General features: G+C 41.6%; 1 protein-coding gene across 2 annotated transcripts in view; it reads right to left on the bottom strand.

Annotated features, from left to right (window-relative positions):
• Positions 1-9,430: 9,430 nt before the first annotated feature.
• The window catches only part of CCDC88C (coiled-coil domain containing 88C), a 102,099-nt gene continuing 89,403 nt past the window's right edge, over positions 9,431-22,126 (bottom strand). The window contains exons 24-31 of one of the 2 annotated variants that reach the window (XM_055715820.1): positions 21,608-21,697; positions 20,542-20,783; positions 16,454-16,636; positions 15,948-16,016; positions 15,081-15,149; positions 14,027-14,328; positions 12,982-13,197; positions 9,431-11,753 (exon numbers count right to left, since the gene is read on the bottom strand). In XM_055715820.1, the coding sequence (XP_055571795.1) occupies positions 10,740-11,753; positions 12,982-13,197; positions 14,027-14,328; positions 15,081-15,149; positions 15,948-16,016; positions 16,454-16,636; positions 20,542-20,783; positions 21,608-21,697 (2,185 nt within the window). In that variant the 3' untranslated portion in view covers positions 9,431-10,739. The remainder of the gene's footprint in view (positions 11,754-12,981; positions 13,198-14,026; positions 14,329-15,080; positions 15,150-15,947; positions 16,017-16,453; positions 16,637-20,541; positions 20,784-21,607; positions 21,698-22,126) is intronic. The other variant, XM_055715821.1, reaches the window with a different exon arrangement.

Raw genomic sequence — 22,126 nt, 5'->3', positions numbered from 1 at the left:
TGTTTTGTTTTGTCTTTTTTTATTTTATTATTTAGTACTATTTAGTTATATACATATATAAAAATATACATATATTAAGAAAATCACTCTGAGTGTGATCTTTCAGGAAGCAAAGTAAAACATTTGTTCCAGTGCCTTTTAATCCACAATTATGTACCCTTGGATATCACAGGTTTTTTATTAGATTTAAAGAATTTATAATAGATGATATTAAGAAAATGAAATGCAGTTATTTCCTTAGTAATATGTGTATTACTCTTCAATAAGGAACAACAGGGCATTGCATTGGACTGTTTGCCTTCCCTGAGAGCCTCCCAGGGGCAGAGATCACTTTGGTATCCAGGGCTCATTGGTGGCTGCGAGGAAAGCATTTCCACCTCCTGCAGGGTGCAGGCTACAGATAGGGAACAAGCCCTGAGAAGACCCACAGACAGTGATTAACCCTTTGGGTGCCAGGGAAAGCAGAGACAGCCAGTGGAAGTAACACGTGGCAGTATCTCTTTCCCAGTTCCCACCCTGGCTGCAATTCTCTGTCAACGCTGAACTGCAAACGTGCTCAGAGATGTGTTAGACAGATGTTAGATACAGATGACCAGAATATCCAGGAAGCAGAGCCAGAACCTTGGCCATCAGACACATCAGACATACATGTCTATCAGAGTATGTTAAAAAGGCAGCACTTGACCAGCAAAGCTGGTAAATCAGGCCTTGTAAGTGGAGCAGAAACAATCACTTCCACAAACCTCCTTTTACAAAAATGAGAGTAAAATAAAGTCCAGAAAAATCCTGGTTTGCTTTTCTTTCACCCAGCCACTATATATTGGTTGACTTAGCATGCATATGCTGTAAAACAGGTTGCTAAAATAAAGGGATTTGGTGGCTTCGGTCACCTGTCCTTGTCACTTCCAAGGGGGCAGAACAGTGTCTGCTGCAGACCACAGCCTCCATCACACACACTCAGCAACTGCATGTTTGTCTGTATTTAAAATTCTAAAAATGAAAAGAAATGACAGTTTTTGTAGCCTTTTATCTCCATGAATTATACAGCAGCTATTAAAGCTGACAAATAGCTATTATTCTGTGCAAGTGGCAATTCTTGCTTTTTGCTCGATTTGGTCAAATCATTTTAATGCGTGTGATGATTAAGTAACTCCATTGAATTGAATAGCTCCTGGCTTGCATGTGTCAGAACCAGAAGCAGCAAGCTTCAAAAAATGGAGATAAACTGGTGCTACCAATGTCACAGATGCCACAGAAATGCATCAGAAAGGAGGTAATCTAGACCATCTCCTTACTCAGAGCCCCAATAAAGAAAGCTAGACTGTCTCCTCCAGAGCTTTACCACCTTCTCTTAAATTGCCACTGAGGAAGATTCTGCCTCTCCTCTGGCAATGTCTCCATCCCCTGGCTAGGTTCATTCTTAAAAAGCTTGCACTAATACAAAAATCTGTGTTTCCATGTTTAAATTCATTTATTTTTTCTTGTCCTTCTGTGGATGCACATGAAAAACAGTCTATTGCTACTTTTTCCAAAGTTAATCGTATAAATGAGAATTAATCATACTGTTCCTCTTAGACTTCTCTTTTGTAGTCTAAACAATCCCATTTTTTCAGTCTTCTTCACAGACCACGTTTTCCAGACCTCTGCTCACCCACGTCGGTCTCATTTCCAGTCATTAGCACTCCTCTCTAAGCATATTCCAATGGAGGCCCTTTCTAGCAGCACTGGCTCCATTTAATTCCAATTACCTGATCTATGTTTTGCCTTTAAGGATCAAGTTTCCAATGAAGTTTGTTTTAAATCCTTTCAAGCACCCATTTTGTGAGGATAGAAGGTAAATCAATAACTTCTCTCTCTCTTTTGCAGTGATAATCCACATGCACATTCCCATTTTGCGTAGCTGAGAAACAAGAACTTGCTACTGCTCTTCCTTCCATCCTGGTACCACCAAAGAGCCCTTGCAGGTCCAGCTCTTACACTGCACCGACGGGTGGCTATGCAACACCAGGCTTCGCATGCAAGAGGGAACACTGCTGCAGATTTCACTGCAGCCCAGGCACCCTGCTTTATCTATCTGTTCTCCTATTTTCTCTTGTTTCTGTTTTGTCCCAGTCTGCACTGCATTACGTGTTATTTTAACCTTTTCCACAGGTCTCAGCTTTCACTCTGCAGGGCACATGCGCAGTCCTCAGATCTGCACTCCAGGTGCTTTGGGAACACGGACCAATGTCCTAGAATTTATGCCCAGAATGTGCCCCAAGTGGTGAACTTGGCTTCAAGAGTTACCAGTGGGAAATGCCATTGCTTAACACACATCTCATAAATAAGCTCAAACATTCAGGCCACCCTTCTACCTCCAGAAGAAACTTCAGGTGTCTGCCCTTGCCACTGTGCTAGCAGCTGCCAGGTTAGACCCCTCTCCTCCCCCTCAGTATCTGACTTCACGGGGTTCCCAGCTTCCCTATTTTAAAGACTTTCATTTCTGCTGGTAATGTCTGCTGACCAGACTTTTATCCCATTCACCATCACACCCCGCAGAGGAAGAGACGATGTCAGGACATGCAGGGGACCCCTTCTGCAACCTCCATTGCTAGTGAGCAGTGCCTTGGGGCTGACTTGGTAGGTTGGTGCCTCAGCTCTATCTCACACAGGCTAGCACAGCTCTGGCCAGGTATCAGCCAGGCTCTGCAGGGCCAAAAACGCAATCTGGGGTCACATAATTTACCTTGGGGTACAGATACATTCTTAATGCAATGTACCTTATCCCTTTCGAGGGATTCTCCTTGTGAGAGTGTCCTTCTCAGCAGGTATAAATTCCCTCCTGGCTCAGAGGTTACCAAACCAGCTCTCAATTGGCACCTTCAGCAGCTACTTTCTGGAAGGTGAAAAAAAGATTGGAAACACCTTTGGGAACTCAGAAAAACTGGGGATCTTCTGCCACAAACTAAAGCTCGGCATTAGTGTGACACAGGCTGAGACCATCTCAGCTCATCACAGGAACATGTCCACGCCTCATAACCAGCGGGAAATCCTCTCTCTATCCTCACCGTGCTGGTGTTTCCCAAGCGCCTTCAAAATGTATGATCAGAAGTGCTCCTAATTTCCTACTTCTGCCCACCTCAGCAGAGGTAGGAACCTGGAAGGGCAGCAAAGACTCAGTAAACTAGTTGTGGACAGCAAGCCAACCCCACAGGTTAAAGTTCGGGGTTTTTTGCCAGACAGCCTATACCTCTGTAGTTTTTCCTGAGGCAGGGAACAGGTTTCATTTACACTGAAAGTGTAATTTAACCATCTTTTGCACCTGTGTGTGCAACATCCAACACAGACATCATTTTGCACACCAGAAATGGGCTTTGCATGGCTGGACTTGGGGCCGTACTAGTACTGTGTCTAATGTCTACGTGTGAATTACCAGTTACTGTCTGAAGAGAATTAAGGGCCTGTAGAGGGTGAGTCTACTTGTCTTAAAGTGAGCCCTGTGGTAAAGCTGCAGGTACCTGGTTCTCCCCTTCACTTGTAAAGGGAGAAAGGCCTCGCTCTTACAGAGTGAAGGGCGAGTTGACAGGAATAATACACAGTTGTCCAGGAGCTCTGCCTGTTTCTATTCACAGCACTGAACAATGCAAAGACACAGACACAAAGCAGGTTGAGAATGCAGGAACTTCTGTGCAAAGACTATAAAAATTAAAAGTTTTGTCATAATCTAGAAGGCAGGGGCAGAGAAATTTGTCGTAATCATCACAGCTACTCCAGAGTCCAGGCTAGAGTATCTCTGTTCTTACTAGCTGCAGAACAACAGACTGAATTCATTCTTTCCCAAGCTGTTATGCCACTAAGAGACACTGGCTTTGATGTGTGGCCTTGCAACTGCTGTGGAGGACCCATGGATGATTATGCATGTGTTGGGAGTAACCAGCTGGACCCACCATGAATGCACGCATGAACTTCCATTCAGATGTGGAAAAGAAGGTTGGTCACAGGTAAGTGAAGTTCTTGAAGATGGATAGCCATGTGGACTTGGAACTCCTGTGCTGCTGCTCTTCCTTCTGTTACCACAGATCTGGGAATTTTATGTGAGAACAACAGTTGTCATAAGTTGGTCTGTATGCCAGTGTTCTGATGCAGTGGGGAAGATGGGGCCTAAGTGCCCTTGAACCAGTACTTCAAGGGCAAAAATGTCCTTGGCCTACAGCAACTGCAATAGGCGGTCTGTCAAAGTTTGAATGTACATAGCTCTCCAGATACTGGTGTTTCCCGTAAAACATTGCTACAAAGACATTGGGCTAAAAACAATAGACTGTGGTTACCGAGTTCACTTTTTGCTTTCCTTCTCAGTTTTAGATTTACTTGAAAGTATACTCTCCTTTCCCGGATAAACACCGTCTGCTAAACAAGTATAACCTGTTAAACACCCACCTTATGTGGGTGAAATTTGACCCAATAAAGTCTTGCTAGTATCTGTTTTAATTCATTTGCCTGATTACGTAAGAAGAAAACAGGCACATGCTCATATAGGACAAGGGTGGGAGACTGAAGGGAATTCAGGATCTGCCAAATGGGACACACTGTTACCATTGATATGGCTGGTTAAATAAACAAGGAAAAGAATCTGTGTTCGTGGGAGTAATAGGATTTGGCTTCAGGGATTCAAGGTGGTTTCATTTAATTAAAGAAGCCAAAATAAGCAAGGAAGGAAATTCTGAAACAATAAAAATTATGTGGATAGCTAGGAGGTCTAATGGAAACGGGGTACATAAGCTGTCCAGTCCTGCTTACACAATGCTGTTAATGCAGCTTTCCAAAGCATTCTACCTTTTTGTCTCAGTTACTCACAGACCAAAAAAAGGTGTAAGCAAGCTCAAGAGAAACTAACGGTTACCAGCTTCAGCTTAATTTTATTTAAATCCCAACTAAATCGATATGAGGTCTATCCCAGGCAGCTTGTGCCAGCCCGTTTTCTCTATTTGCCTTTTCATAGAATATTTTAGGTTGTAAGGGACACATAAGGGTCACTGAGCCCAACTCCCTTTTCCTCACAGACTACCTAACACTAAACTGTATGACTAAGAGCATCATTCAGATGCTCCTTGAACTCTGACAGGCTTTTGCACTGCTATGAGCAAGCTACTCTTGTTCAGAGGACTGCAGTTTTAAAAAAAAAAAATCCCAAGATTTTACCTTCACAGACATTCCCTGATTCTCAGTATTTCTTCTACTTTCACTCACAAATAGCCAAAAGGGTCCTACAGGAGCACTCTCAAACTGACTGGAAATTTTCCACTGAGTTTTCCATCCCTGCAGAAGGCTCAGATGCTGCAGCTGAACATCCCCAGGTAACCAGTGGCTCTGAAACACGCACATCTGTGGATTAGGTATTTTGTGGGCTCACAACACACACACAAGCAAATTTCCAGTTTTGGATAACTAGAGAAAAAAATCCACTTGCAAAGGTGCAGGAAAGCATTTTACGTGGGTTTAACAAGAATGGGATAACTTTGGTCAGACATATTTAAAGCAGCAAGGGAACATACACTTCTACATCCCATAACCTTCAAAATACCCTGCCAAATGGTAAAACAATCAGACTAGGAGCACTACAGAAAGCTCATTTTGGTCCTTCACAGACATACTTTCCCACTTAGTTCTTGCAGAAAACTCCCTCTTCCCTCCAGTGCAAGTCTCTAGAGATGCCTCAGCAGTCCGGTGGGGAGTTGTGCTTCTCCAGCTGGAATATCCTTCTCAAACTCTCATGTTCTTTCTTAGCAGTATGTTTCCAAACATAAACTGTGCTTTACTTGCCATTAATATCTCACACTTTCAGAGCACGCCCTCTACTAAAAACATAACGTGATCTTTGACTTGCAAATTTCAGGCATTTTCACATGGAGAAGGTGCCCACTGTTCCTAGTGGAACTGGCCCAGCTCCTGAATCTGAAGACAGCCACCACCTGATGTTGGAGAGGAGAGGGAGCCTCTTTTATTTTACCTGATGATGTTTTCTCAAGGCAGAGGCTGTTTAGCTCTCCTGTAAACTATTTCATACCAAACCCAAAGCATTAAAATATGAGGCTATTACATTAATCTATTTGATTCCATAAGAGCATGGTGCCCTGTGTCTCACCAATAGCTTCGTTTTCCCCTTCCTAAGAACTCTCTCCTTTAGCATGACTTTCAGGTCACACCACAGGGTGTCACTCACTGAGGAGGGAGCTGGGCTCCCGTTTTCCCTTCGTGCAATACATGCTTTTCATGGCTAATGCCAACACTTAGATTTATTGCTCTTCCCCATTCTGATATGCAACACACACATTATGTACTTTGGCACAGCCTCACCATCAGAGCTACATAATCCTCAGTTCTGACAATCTTTGGTTAAAAACATGCGAGTGTTTTAACTACAGCTGAGCAGAACAGCATCTGGGAATGATAGAGAGCTGACAGTAGTTTCCATGGCATTCTGTGTTTTGTTTTGGACATGTTTTAGGCTCCTAGTTTCTATGGAATAACCACATATTCATTGTCAAGCTATGAGGAAAAACCAGTTTTGCTCCCCTACCACTGCTCACCCCAAAACCTCCAACAATCAATAAACTGTCCTTTCCACAACTTCAGCAGAGGTAGGTACAGGTAGCCTGCCACTGAAGTGCCCGCTCATCCATGTTACTCTTTAATGGTGTCCTTCACAATTCTCCAAATCTGAACTAACCTCAACTTTGTGTCACATTTCATGAAGTCACATTTCACCCTCTAGGCCCCAAGTTAGCCTTTTAAGGATTTTCCCATTTGAGAAGCTTTTAAACAGCAGCTATCTGTTGTCCACTGTTCTCTTCATACTTTTGAAGAGATCTTTGTGACTGGTAAAACACCATGTAGTGTTGTACAACTTGCCATAGCTTCTCTCAGTCACTTTGAACTCCTACCAGTACTCTCTTAAATTAGATTTTTTTTCACCACTTTCCAGCTGATGCCATTTTCTCTTAGTTCTTACGGAAGCCTTTAGTACCAGCTTTCAAGACAGACCTTCACAGCCTGGTCTACTTCTCCCGTCTAGCAACCCTTCATAATGATAACTTCATTTGTTATTTTTAGTAACTGAACTATTTCACTCTGCACTGTTAGGTCAGGTTAATTCTGCCTAGTACTGGTGGTCTGTAAAAACATTCCCAAGGCTTCCACCTTCCCTTGAACAGCTCCAGTGCTGCCAGAATCTGATATTCCAGGACTCAGATAGGCAGAGAAGCAATTGTTAGGATAAATTTTTTTTGTGGAGCTTACCACAACTGATCCCCCTCTGCACCCTTTCATCTAAAAATGCAAAGCCACAATTCAAATGCTCTCAGCGTAATTATTTCTGGAGCATTTCTTCCGTGTTCTGTCTTGAAGTCATTTGCCTTTGGCTGAACCCAAACATCTGGATGATCAGAAATACTTGCTAACCACACGGGTTCCTTGAAACCTCATTTCTCTAAACCAAAGTACTAGCCCTTTTTACAATGCACTTACAGTTGGAATTTCCCTTGTTATAGAAAAAGGTAAATTCTATTTTTTAATTCTTCTTCTGGGGATTTTGTGTTCTAGACTCAATTAACTGAAATCAGAAAAGGTCTGTTCGCTTCATGGTTACCTACCAAGTTTGAGGAACAGCAATATCTGAGAGGAAAAAGGTAACCATGACATGGAATCTCTGTGAATGACCCCTCAGGCTTCAGATTTCTTGGTAAGGAGATGCTGCAGAGCACACAACTCCCTAGAAGCAATTTCCACATCAACCATTTCTGATACTTCAAGCAAATGCCATCATCATGCAGTGTGTGCAATTTTAAGCACGTGTCAAACAGCTTCACTGACTTCAGCCTCTGAGCGCGCTGCAGGGAGCGTGTGCTGCCGAAGGCACCACAGCCCCTGGGCTCTCTCTATCGGCAACTGCTGCCTCCTTGGCGTGCGATACCCTTCAAAACCCTGTCCTTTGATACAAAACATCATCTAGAGAATTAACGAGCCACATATACCAACTGAGGCACTCCATTATCCAATGTTACTTAAATGGTTCAGAACAGTTCACAGCATTATTTGGCACACAGTTGGTGCCTACCCTTCCGTGTCGTAAAGTATCGGCATCCCACGGCCCTTTGCCACACAGAGCTGGGAAAAGCCAGTGTGCCAAAGCTTAGGGCTCCTGCAGAGACAAGCACCTTTCTCCTGTGCCCAACACACAGGGTTGCATGGCTGCGGCTGGCCACTCACCATCTTGCTGCCAGCAGTCCCACCGGCCAGGCCCGGCTGCCTGCCCTTGCACAGCACGTCCCAACAGCCTTTCAAGTCATGCAAATTGAAACAGGCGTTTCACCAGTTTCCCTTTTCTTCTTGGAAGGAATGAGAAGCCTGAAATGGCCTGGTAGTTCTGCCCTTTCCACTTTTCCCCTCACAGAAACACCTCTCCTGGCAGCTCCCGGCAGCCAGTGCCTCACGGCAGCTCCACCAGCGCGAAGGCGGGAGGATTTGCTGCCGCTGCCCTCTGAGGAACACAAGAGGCGTCTCCCCCCATGTCGCTTCGACAGTGAGCACCCGCTTACCCAGAAAGGCACCCCAGAAGGCACCCAAGACTAGCAGCACCTTAGCTGCAGGCAGGCCTTGTTCTCACACCCACCCCGCTTCTTACCTGATGGCGCAGCAGGTGTTGGGCGCACGCCGCCCCGGGAGCCGATGCATCTACCAAAGAATTGAAAACCATTAATGAGTAGGGCAGACTGCAAAATGGCTGCGCCTGCCGCAGCAGCACAGGCATCTAGGCCAAAATTTTCCTTGAAGTTGTTCCATGTTATAACATCTGTATTTTAAACTATTCCATACTTGAAAGGTAATACGTAAGTATTACATACATTTTTATTCAAATGTACTAGAACTGAGAAAGTAAATAACTGCAAATAACTCAAGACAACGATCACTACAGTGTAAGTGACCAAGCAGGTACTTACAGCAAAAGCAGATCTGCAGTAATGGACGACTAACAGATGAATTCCCCAGGAGCCTAGCCTGCAGAGCCATCGAGCACATGCCTCCAAAACGGAGCTGGAACAAGGGAGAAACGCCAGCCTTTCACCTTGAGTGGTCTGGCCAAGAATCAATGTTGAGAGGGAATTTATGGAAGGAGAAATTTAGTTTACCAAAAACACTATGTTCTGAAATGGCTGCATAGCACATAATTTTAAAATTGTTGCAAAACTGTAGTTAGCATTAAAATAACAGAGAAGTCAGAAAGTTCCTTTTGCTGTTCCCTTCACGTTCAAAGATGAACACAACTCTGCCACACAGAGATGCAAATCAATATTGAGCCTTACACAAAGCTACTGCAGACAGATCTCCATCCAGCACCATGAATCGTGGAATTTTCTTTCCCCAAGGAAAAAAAAAAAAAAAAGTACAACATCCATCTATTTTATTTCAATCTTTATTATAAACAATTTTGTAGTTTCCGGAATGGGATTACTACATACTAGATAACAAAAACATCCTCAGATGAATCAGTTTTAGCTTTTACTAGATTAAGTCAGAACCAGCAAAACAAGTATTAATTTTTTTTTTAAGGATTTAGTCTATTGCAAAAAAAACCAGCTTTACAAAGGTGAAATAGAATTAAAGATAAGCATTTGATCATATATACATAAGCAGCTGATGACACTCTGGACAGAAACATACAAGGAGCTTCTTTGCACATAAATAGATCTTTAAAAGTATATTTCTTTCACATGTATACAAAATTATTTTGCTTTCTATACTGAGCAAAGTTCTTGGAGATGTAAACAAGGATTTCTAAGAGACAAAATCCCACATACCACTTAGTATGTGGGCAGTCATGCACACAAGGATGTAATAATACAATTTACACAGCATTCCTATACAATACTTGAGCTTCTTATATACATACTTACAAGACACTTTTGTACATGAGATGCCACCTTTGCAATTGAAATGGCATCTCCCTGAAAGGCTGCATTAGTTCCAGTGTTTGTATAAAAGATAAAACAAGTTTCAAAAGGCAGCACCACTTGGCTTGCAGAGTGTCAAGGATCCACTGAACTGCAGCTATAGTGAAGGCATTGGGGTAATTGCGCTGGTGCCTCTGTGTTTACACAGTCCCAGTGGGGAAGGTTGAGACGTGACCCTTGAAGTCTGCACGTTACCTCTACAAAATATGGCTGTGGCAAGAAGTGATTTTAACAGATCCACAGCTAAAGCCACATACTTTTGCTCTTCAGCTTTACCTTTAAACTACTTAAGCCAAGTATCTGATCTGTCTTTGGGGGAGAAGTGTGGCTTTTATATGACCTTTTCAGTATGGTTAAGTTTTGTCAATGTTGGGTGGGGTTCAACACACACACACACACACGACCTGTGAAACTCTTACTTAATGCAGGTAGAAGGGGTGCACAGTGCAGCGAAGACAGAGGACCCTGCTAAGCTTCTCCTGGAGTGAGGAATGCTCAACACCTGTGAAAATCACATGCCAACCTGCTGTGATATTAGGTCAAGCTTCCACTTTGTTTTAGGCACAACTGTGTCAAAAGTAGGGCTGGGGTTTTCCTCCTTATTTCTCTTAATCATACCTGTTCCAAACAGAAAACAGTTCCCGGAGAACACTGAAAAGGCATCACCTGCATGCTGCTCTAAGACCTGTCTAGACAAATGCTACCTAGACATCATTAATGCCAAGCACACACATTACTAGTTGCATCCATGGGTTACACACACCCATACTCATACCAAATTGTCTGCTGATCCCCCTGTGAGTCTGGAGACCCAGGAGTGCTGTTGGAGTTGCTTCCTCTCACAGGCTCCTCCATAGCCCCAGCACTGCCTTCCGGCAGCTTACCCTGGCACTTTGTAAGTAGGGCATCACCCTGGCCTTGCCCTAGGGAAATATTTCCCTCAGTGCTGCTGGAAACAGCTCTGGCAGGGGCCACTGCGGCCACCTCCCCAGTACGAGGGGCTGGCTTTGGTTTGACTTTGGAGGGGACGTGCAGTGTGGGTGAATAGTGTTGCCCAGGGTTCACGCACTCCTGTTGCTGGACATTCAGATTGCTGGTGGAGGCAGTGGGTGAGGCAGAGAACTGATGGAAGGAGAGTGGCCTCTCATCTTTCGGTGGGGCCAGGGAAAGGCGCCTTGCATCAAGCTGCCGACAGCGAGAATCAACACCTTGCAAGGAGCCTGCCACTTTTGCAGACTGTGGCCTCTCTCTTAAAGTTGCCTGGGAGCTCATTGGCGTGAAAGCCCCAGAGGTCTGACTGACAGTGTCCTTGCCCCCACGTAGGTCTGCTGCTGACTTCTGAGGGCTCTCCTGCTTGTAAGTCTCTGGGCCAGTGGCTCTGAGGAGGTCTGCAGAAGCTAAGCTGAATGCCCTGCTCAGGGATGTACTCCTCCTGCTCACAGTTCCAGGCTGCTGAGGCTGTGCCATCTGCCGCATCCCACTGGCAGGCTGGTGCTGCGGTGTGTGAGGAAGCTTAAGGGACCCCTGGGAGTTCACTGGAGTCTCAGGTTCAACGTGTCTGAGGTTTGGCTTCATGTGATTTCCAGGCTTCGCTGTTCTTCCTTCTTCATTGGTGGTGGTCATTTTTACAGTTGGAGCAACAAGACTAGTGGGCATCTTAGCAGCCTCCTTTCTGGATGGCTGAACCAGCAGGTTCCCAGTAGCTGAAGGCTCATTTGCTTTCTTAAAATAATCGCTGAGCAAGTCATCTCTGTTACTGGAGGTGTCCTGGTGTGAGAAAACATGTACATGCTACGTTAATGACATTTTTTGTTTAAAGAATCATGTAGAGCTTTGTGTAGATAATCTTCCTTCCCATTTAATTCAACCAAAACACAATGACAGATTTTATATTTAAAGTGGGGAACAGAAGATATGAATTTACAATGGGTATAAATCCAAATCAAGAGATAACATACTCATCATCATTAGATCATGACAGCTTTGTTTGCCAGATTAATTGTCATAAATTTGTCGAGTTGCACTTCACATGCAACCTGGGCAGCAGCTCTTTTGCTTCCTTTCACATCAGCCACTGTCACTGAAACATCAGTACCGTATTAATGCCATGAGCTGTGGGTATCAGGGAATATCAAAGATGGCCTGTCTTCCAGAATACAGTTCATCTGGGTAACACTCTACTGTAACTCCACGGCTATGACAGGAGAGAATAACTCAGTGAGATGCGTTAGCATTTCAAGAAAGTTTCATTGCTTCTCCACTGATTCCCCTCACTTCTCCCAGTCAATATACTACATATGTATTAAAAGCTGCATATACAATATAATGAAATGCACAGAAAATCCTTACAAAAATGGAGATATAATTGTTTGCCCATGATTAACTTACATGTTTCAAGTCAGACAATTAACCTGGCAGTAAAAGAAAATATACAATAAACATTTCATGGGGATGGTCCATGCAATCGAAAAATGGTAATGTTTGATCAGCTGCCATTGGACTATTAGTGTAAAGGCATGCTCAGAACAGTTAAGGGACATGCTGTCTTCACAAAAGACATGCTGAAACAAGCTCATGGAATTTATTTCTTTACTCTTCTCCAAGCAGTATGTTAAAGCTTAATATATTCATTTTACTAGCATTCCAAAAGTTTCTTCCAGTCACAAAATTGGTTTGGTAGAAGTGAACACTGTCAATGGTAATAGTGCAGCAGGAAGATTTCTATGCTCAACTAGATGTTGAAATGTTAGGGTTATTTTTAAATTCACTTAAAACTGCTGTTATGCACATTAACATTACAGAACAACTAGTCCTCCAAAACCACGCATGTTTATGAACAAGCACTGGAAATACTTTACAAGCAATTAACGCAAGTGCTATGGCAGCCTTTAAAATAACAGCTAAGAGTTACAGTATGCTTCTATGGGTATTAATATGCTAGCAAAAGCTGTGGTAAGTTGGGAGCTGTTGCCTTCATAGCAAGAACAATGGATACCCTGGGGATATACAGTGAAGCAGATCTCCTATTCCCCCTGCCTGTTCTGTGCCTCATGCTGTCACGACATGAATGACTGAGGACCGATTCAAGTGACTGTGAAGGCTCCTGACGGAGGGAAGGACATAGGGAGTAGCAAGAGGGATATAGTGCATCAGCTTCTAACAGAAATTGGTGCAATGAAATCATTTCACTCTCATTTAAACTGCGCCGACACTGAAAAGGAACAAGGATGACACAAAGAATGAAAACTGAGACATGGTCAGGTAGTCACAGATGAAAACAAAAAACAACAAAAAAATTATCAAATTTTAAACATCCCTAAAAGCTAATAATTTTATTTAGGATAATGAGGCAATAAGAGGTAAAAGACAAAATGCCTTTTACTGCCTGAGCAGTAAAAGACAAATGCCATCTAAAACCCAAACATTTCATTTCTGACAAAGCACTTCAGTGTGCAACATATTACGGTAGTCACTGAACCAACATTGACATGCCAGTCAGCACACAGCATGGTGAAAACATAAAGAACCTAATTCGGTAAGAAAAATATTCTCTCTCAAACACACTGATGGTATTTTCAGGTTAGGAGATGTTTTGAACAACTGCGTATTTTGCACTTCAATTGAAAACTGTTACGTTTCATTTCTAATTACAGATTTAGCAGCTGAAAATTACACTGAAAATTTACCAATTCACAAATAAAAATACCTGAAGCTGAAAACTAACGTTATAATATAAAACCTTGACCACAAGTGTTTGACACTAAAAAGCCCCAGCAGTTCAATACAGGGTACTTGCAGTGAATTATCTGCCTGACTTGCCATAGCTGATATACCAAAATAAATGAGCAGTGCTGTGTGAAAGTTAATCTTGCCTTAGTTGTCGGAACTGTTTAATTCATTTTGCCAGATTTGATTAAGTTCCACATGTATGAACAAGGATCTTCTTGTTTTTCCATGTTTACCCATGCCCTCATCCCCCTAAATCAGCTTTGAACAGTCTTTTGACATATGTGATGGGCTATCTGGCTCTATTTACTTACACTTGGTGGGGACAGCCTGTTGCTCTCTTCCAAGAACTCTTCCAAAGTCACCATCTCACTGCCAGGTGAGGCTGACCGTTGCCTGCCTGTATAAGACTGTGATGGAGTACTCCTCTGAGGTATATCATGAGAGATCAAACTGTTCCTGTGGAAGGAGGATTCATGCCTGCTGCCAGGGCTTAAGACAGCAGAAGCGGAGTGAAAGGGATAGGTGTCTCGGAGCAAGGCTGGTGTCTCTCTGCTTGGCACCGTATCTTCACTGCTGAGGCTCTCAGTTCTGCCATGGATATGATCTAAGGAACCTGAGAAAAAGCATAAATATCATTAAAGACACTGCTCTTCCCTCACTGCAGTAGATGTCTCACTGAGATAGGCTATCATTCAGGGCTATTTCCACACAGACTAGGTGGCATTTTTGACCTTACTTTCTTCCCCTATAGAACTCAAGGCAGTCAGAACTTTGAAAAATCAGGACTAGTAAATGTCTTACAATACATACTTTGAGCCCCTGTGATAAACAAGCACAACTACTTGTCCAAAGGACAGGAATAACACAGATAGTAAAGGGGTCTTTACTACCTCTGTGCCACTAGAAGATCTCCCAGTCTTGGCCGTGTGTGATCTGAGAGCCAGCACCTGCCAGTAGGAAAGCTTAAAATGGGCTTTTCCACATCCTTCAAGGATGCACAATTTCAGCTAAAGCAAATCTCCAGTGTACAGTGATTCCATACACAAGTTGTGTACAGAGTAAGAACAGCAGAGACCTATTGTCGTAAAAGTCTAAAAGTGGCCTGATTAGTTCCCACAATACGATGCCAGTCAGACTGAAGCAAAACTAGATTGCGTGTCTTAAAAGCTACCCCTTGCCAGAATCAATCTTAGAAAAATACTTCTTGCCAGCAGTTTTGATTCCCGAGACAGCTATATCCAGATTGCATAACAGTTACAATTTCAAAACAGTCTTCAAATTTTACTGGATGGAAAATAGCATTTTGCACACAGTTACATGGGATTTCACTTCCTGTTCGTCAGAATTCAGCTGTAAAAGCTTTACCTTTCAAATTGAGTGGCGAACTACTGCTGGAAGCGTTTCTACTGCTCTCCAAACTGTTTGGCCTGGACACTGAAAAATACAAAACAAGCACTGAACAAACAGATCTCAAGTACCTCTGATTCTCTAAAAGACTTGGCTACAGTCTGCCTTCTGAAAATAGGACGGGTGCAACTAAGTCACTTTGGAAACATTAACAATGCAATATATACATGATGCCAAAGTCTGTACAGAGTAGAAGCCATTTTCATTTTTCAAGTCAAATTGTTCAGGATCCATCTTCTTTCTCTCACTCATTTTTTGCACAAAGTAGTGTGCTCTGGGTTTTGCTTTTACAGCAACTATAAACAAAGAAATGTAAATACTGAAGAAGTTCAACCATAAGTTGCTGTCTCTTTCTCTGTTTCTTTGGAAGCAGCAGGCAACCAGCCTGCAAATTAAGTCTTCCACAAATCTCTTAGCAGGTAGTGCTGCTGCTGCACCAGTGTTCCTACCATGCAGGCACACCCCCAACCCTGAATGTTTTTTTTATTGCCGATTCAATCCCTTCAGGAAGGAATTGAACATTGTCCAGAAAAATCAGCAACAAATCTGTAGGACATGCATTAAAGGGTCTGTTTACGGGCCAAGGCAAGTCATCTCAACATCAGCATTGGTTTTGAAAATTGATTTTGGGAAAACGTCCATTAAAAGTTTCTCAACAGAAAAATAGAAGTACTTAGACCCACATTCCGAAAATGGTGTTACATTACTACATCTCATTCTATCACGTTCATTTAACTAAAATGCTCCGGGACAGTTCAAGTGGACAGAATGAAATAAGTCTTAATGTTTAGAAGTTTAGAGCATTCATACATGCTACAAGCTTACCATGCTGTCTGGTGCTTGCAAACTCCACCTCAGGGGACTGTTCACATAGATTATCTTCTGAATTATAGCCTGAAAAGACCATAAAACTTAAAAGGCAGTATTAAACACAGGAAGGTTAATCCCTCAGGTCAGTCTCCAATGCATTCCAGCAGCGTAAAAGACTGAGGTGATCAAGAGGGTTTTATTAAGCCAATACTAGAAGATGAGCCATCTTCTAACCTCTGCTGTGAACCACTGGGCAGGGAACCCCAGAAAAACTGACATCCAAATGTGTTCTATTGAATTGATGACATTACAAGAGCAAGAAAACCCTGTACCTGATCAATTAAACTATTTGACTATATTTAAATATAAACAATTAAACTATTAAGCAGATAAAGTAGAAGAGAAAATACTAATGCTCTGGTTTGTACTTGAATGCCACTAGAAGCCATGTTTCAGCTAAGCAGGAACTATGAATTAGCCTGACTTGTACCAACAGCTGGTATATCAAATGCACTGCATACCTTTTGGTCTGCTCTGGAGCCTGGAGATAGGGGTGGAAGTGTGCAGATGAATAGCTGAGGTCGAGTAAGTCCTAGGACCCAGCTCCACACAGCAGTGTTTTGTTGCAGAGTCTGCTGAGACTTCAACATTATCATTGCTGCCTCCATGATGGGAATTCCTCTTTTGCTTCAGGTCCATTAGCACTGAGGAGGAAAGAAGTAAATAAATATGAGTCAATGGAAAATAGCACTGGGAGATTTGTGTTTATCAGCCCATACAAACATGACAAGCAGGCACAAAGAAACCGCACAATAGAGGCACTAGTTTTGCAAGCTTTTCCATAAACAGTCCAGTACTGGATAGGAAATTTCTGCCACCAGTTTTTCAATCATGTGTGCTCTCTCTGCAGAGTGTGGAAGTGACAAGGGCTGCCTAGCGCTAGTGGGAGGGTTGATATTATACATGCAACAATTACCGTGAAAGGAGGAAGAAAAGGAGCAAAGACATGAATGCAGAAAAGGTAAGGGAGGTGTGACATTCCTGTAACATTATTCCTTGCAGGTACATTTTATAAGCAATTACTTCAGTAATAAAATAGAATAAGGAAAGAGTGACAGTAGTCATGTTCTTACTCAAATAGAAATAATGCCGATTTGGAAATTATCTAGCATGATCCACACACTAAGCTAATTGCTTTCAGGTTTAGATCTTTCCTGTGGGTCAGTCTCTACAAGGTTAAAACTCTGCTGCTCCTATGATGTTCTAGTGAAACGATTTTTAAGTGGAATTCCTGGTATCTTAGCATGAGAACAACAAAAACTACCTGCACTAGAATACTATTTAGATTCAGAAAGCTGAAGACATCTTTCCTATTGATGGGGTAGGTTAATTAATTTCTTGTAATGCAGATGTAACACTTTAAGGCACGCATAAAATAGAGCAAAATTTAAAGAATTTACTAGAGGAAACACACTCTTAATGAGACAAGATTCTAGTTTTCTATATATTTCTATGGAGTACTTGCTTAACTAATAGTAAGTCAATGCTAAAAACACAGCAGAGTGCAGTGGTCAAAGTTAACAACTTGCAGAGACAATGGACAGACAGTTAGTTTAAAGCACAGAGCAGCAGCAAAGTTGTATCAGAGAAATGGACCAAGTTGCTGTCATCCTAGATGATTCCTGGAAGCTGACTTCAGAAACAATGTTTTCTCTCCCACAGTCTGTGTGGACTCCATAGCACAGAGTTGGCACTTTCTCCCAGGTTTATCGCATCCTGTAGGGGCAATTACTGGCTAAAACTTGGCATGCAAATCTGTATTTCCAATTGACTTTGTAGATGCACACCTTCCACAGATGCCAGAATTATCAACTGCCCTGGAGACAAACATTCTTTACAAATCCCAAAATGGGCAGCAACAGACTGCTGTGCCAGTGTCCCTGGTTGTGCCACAGAGGGTCACTTCTCAGAGGGAGAAGAAAGATGAGATGTTTTGGCCTCTCTGCTGAGCTCCCCGTAGCATGCCGCCTGTGCTCCACACATTTCTCTAACACAGAGTGGGGACCGGACTCGGAGGTTCATTTCAGAAGCCTCCAGGTCATGGCTATCAGACAGTAAGAATACTGGGCAATGGATCCACGATGAAGGTTATTCCCAATCTTACTTTCTTCTTTCAAAAAAGCTCTTTCAAAATTGAAGCAGCAAAAAATGAAACTGCAGCTCAATTTGAGATGAATTTTCATAGATGGAAGCATAAAACCTTGCTAAACAGCAGGTTTGAATGCAAATGTCAAGACGCTTTGCGGAGAATAATTTTCCCAGTAGCTTCCAATCTACATTCAAAGCTAGACTATATAAAAGCAGAAAAAGATGCTAAAACCCCTGCCATTTTTAGCATTTAGGAGCACAGAATACTGAAAAAAATCTCCAGGATTTGAGTCTGCTTACACATTAGATTTATATTTTAGGAAGAGTACAGCCTTGTAGAAAGCATAGCAACAGCAAATCAGTTCAACATTTTAACTGGACACGATGCAAGTATGTGATTGCAAGAAAATATCGAAGCACACAGCAACTTCACTTACTTACAACAGCACCACAGCCAATATACATACGCAAACTGTATGCCATGAGGTCCCCTAAAAATGTGCTGCATTGAAGATATGATCCACAGTGTGCAATAGTGATTCATCTTCTACAGGAAAACTTAAGTCCATGTTCACTAATCTGTGCTTGTATTTAGAGTATTGTAAAGACATGCTGAGTGTTTCTATCAAGGTGTGTGTTCTTTTAAGGCACGTGTGGTTTGGGGTTTTTGTGTTGTTTTTTGTTTTGTTTTTTTTTTAATATTTTTCAGAAATAAATGAAGATAAATGCTAAAGAGAAGGTGTTAGAAATATCCCAATTCCGGGAAAGAAAGAGGTTCATTAGGAGAGGATGGGATGTCGGAAGAAGACCAGAACCGGAGCCGATTAGAGAGAGACTGATGATTCGATGGAGACTTAGGAGACTTTTCTTTATCCTTCACTTTGCTTCTCAAAAAGGCAATCTTTCTGCGCTGCGCAGCTAAATTGTTATCACCCAGGTATCCCAAAAAGAAGAAGAAAAAAAAGTAAAAAAACCCTTATAAATAAAACTTAAACTTGTCTTAAAACAGATTAAAGACTACACAACCAGTAAAAAACAAAAAAGGCTCAACAAAGACTAACACATATATTCAGAGGACTGATTAATGCATAGTTAATAATAGTTAATCTGACTCAGATTAATGCATAGATTAACACATATACATAAAATAAAAGCAAGTCCATTAAGAAATTACTGTTAAATCACCCAGAATGCTTTTACTTAAAGTAAAATCAAATAGGTTACTTGGTGATAATATACTCAAATTTCCTAGGTGTCTTCTAGGCTTTAATACTGATGCTCATCATCTCAACATAAGCATGTTTCATATAACATCAGAAAGAATGAAGCCCCAGAGACTTTCTGTTATCTCTGGCACTCCCAAGCCCAAATTCCCAGGCTGAACTCTGGATGCACCTTAAATACTTAACATATCCTGGAATCACATGGATGATCTGAGATATGCATTTTTATTTTAAGTGTATCAACCACTTTGAAGAATCAGAATAGAGAAAAGGAAATAGAATAGAAACCCCAATCAAAACAAAAACTTTAGCCAGACACTTGGCAGCAGTTTATAGCAACAGTTCTACTGCCCCCAGTTGCTCCGCTTCCATTTCCCACACTCCGCAGTGTGAAGACAGGAATTACTATGTAAGGTTTAATTTAAAAACTGCTTCTTGAAAAGTACTCCTGTAGGACAACGATCTAATATAGAAGCTGACAGAAGTGATCTCAATAGAATAAGCAAAGCTTGAGATATTCTGTGGTCTTTAATAAAGGCAATGTATTTATTTTGAGGAGCTTTCTTTTAAATTTCCAATAATTAGGAACACCTGATTTACTGCATGAACTAACTAAACAAAAAAGTATCACTCCATCTTTCTTACATTTGCATTAGCGTTCAAAAAAATAATTTCATCATTTTACATTACAAAATTCTTAGTTTGATACAAAAACCAAAATACAACCTCCCAAAATAATTAGATTACAATAAATTAGCATTTTCTATGTTATTTCTTTTACATATGCGCCATCTCCTGGCAGTGGCTGCAAGACCAGCTATTAACCACTTGAAGAGCAGTTGCTAATGAACCACAATATTTTACAGTCCAACTTTAAAATGCTTTGCTGCAGAAACCCAGTAAATGAAGTATTTACACCAGCTTACTCAGTAACATGCAATACATTCAGGTAAACCAAGAAACTCTATACAAAAGCTGAAGGGAGAAGCAGGTAAGAGGAACAAAACAAACTCAAACCAAACCAAGCCAAAACAAAACACCTCCAACCTTCTAGTTTATTCAGCTTTTTAGTTTAGTGGTTTTTTGCTTACTCAAACTTTTAGTTTACTAAAAAGGGGATATAAAGCATAATGAGATGGAGTATTAACATATCTGATATATTAAATCTTTTTAAAACATTTTTTAATATTTTTCAAAAATACTGCTCAGCTCATTAATTGAGGCTGGGCATTCCTTACCTTTGTTTGAAGCTGCCCCAGGGTTTTCTTTCTCTTCCATAGAGTTTGACCCTTGAGAGATATTATCCTGAGTCTCCTGCCGATGTTTCAGTTTTTGGGAGGCAGATGGAGAGTTTACAGTCTCTGGGGATTCAGAATGCCATGGAGGGGTTTCTGCTGCTGGTTTCAACCGCTCCCTTGTAGTCTCCTTCTTTGGCTTGATTAGTTTAACTAAGGCTCTGGCTCCAATCCAGTGGTTTTTCCTGATAAAGCAGGTTTTGTGAATGGGATTCATAAAACACTACAAGAAATGCTCCTTGAAGAAGTTTACAGCTGTGCTAAAGCCATCAAGCCATTCTACATTCTTACTTGTTCACTGTCACGAACTGGTTTGAAAGATGCAGCATGAATTTCAGAGCTTCAGATCCATTTCTCTCCCAAAGTCAAAATTATTTTACAGAAATGTTTCTTCAGCATGAGAAATGTGAGAAAGACAACCATTCCCTTTGCTAGAAATCTAAATTACACATATGGACCCACATAAGACACTTCAAGTGTAAAAAGCTCTACTACAGGAACAGACAGAGAAGGAATGAAATTAAAACTCTTTTAAAGATGAATCCCTCTCTTTGCTAAGGCTATCAGTCAGCACTGTGTGGTGGAAACAGCTTGGCTCTTTTTTTTCTGTTCTTGATATATTTTTTAAAATCCCTTCTCTCCAACAGACTGCTTATCCCCTTTGAAAGAACAGCTCTGGAATCTCCTTCTGCTGCTTAGTCACCGTACTGGGGGTCCCTCCCCTCTGCCAGGAACAAGATGATATTCAACAGGGCAAAGTGAATTAATACTGTTTCAGATCCCATTATTAAAAGAGGACCCCACGTGAAGTACTGTGCTCTATATTAACACAACCTACTGTAACACAACCCGCTTTTTCAGGGAATGGCTTGCTGAGTGAGAGTGAAGAGAAAGTGGAGATGACACTGTCCTTACTTCAGATGAAATTTCTATTATCTCCAGTTCTGGAGAGCCTTTTCTCACCCTCACAAATCTCTACATAGCAGAACTGAACCCATACAAGACTTACTTTTTTGGAGTAGGATCATAAAACTTGTACTGATCCATTATCTTCTCCTCAAGTTTTTCCTTGTGTCTCCTTAAGGCATTCAATTTATCACTGTAAGGGGAGAAAGGACATTCTGAACCATCTGTATGAAATGAAGCATAATCAAAAAATCAAAGACCAAAAGCCACCAAGAGAACAAAGAGACTGAAGTATCTTCCTATCGCATAACCTTCAGAATCCTACTGAACTTATTCACTGTCTCTTTAGAGAGAGTGCAAATGCAAAAAGCATACCCAACTTGCTGACATGTTATTTTTTTATGCCATAGCATGAAAAGTGAAAGAACAATAGATTGGTGCTAGATTACTCACTAATAACTCAGGCAGAGTTTGTTGGTGGGTGTTGAGATTAACCTTACTTCGTTTTTTTGAAAATTTGTTTGCTGATTGTTCAGTCTTATTCACAGATCACTGACAATTACTCAAGGTTATTACTTACATAGTTGAACTTCTTGTCTACACAATAACTGGGCATTTAATT

Source organism: Falco cherrug, chromosome 7 (assembly GCF_023634085.1).
Source record: "Falco cherrug isolate bFalChe1 chromosome 7, bFalChe1.pri, whole genome shotgun sequence".
Lineage (NCBI taxonomy): Eukaryota > Metazoa > Chordata > Aves > Falconiformes > Falconidae > Falco > Falco cherrug.
Note: the sequence above shows the minus strand (reverse complement) of the source record. Positions and strands in the feature narration are given on the sequence as shown.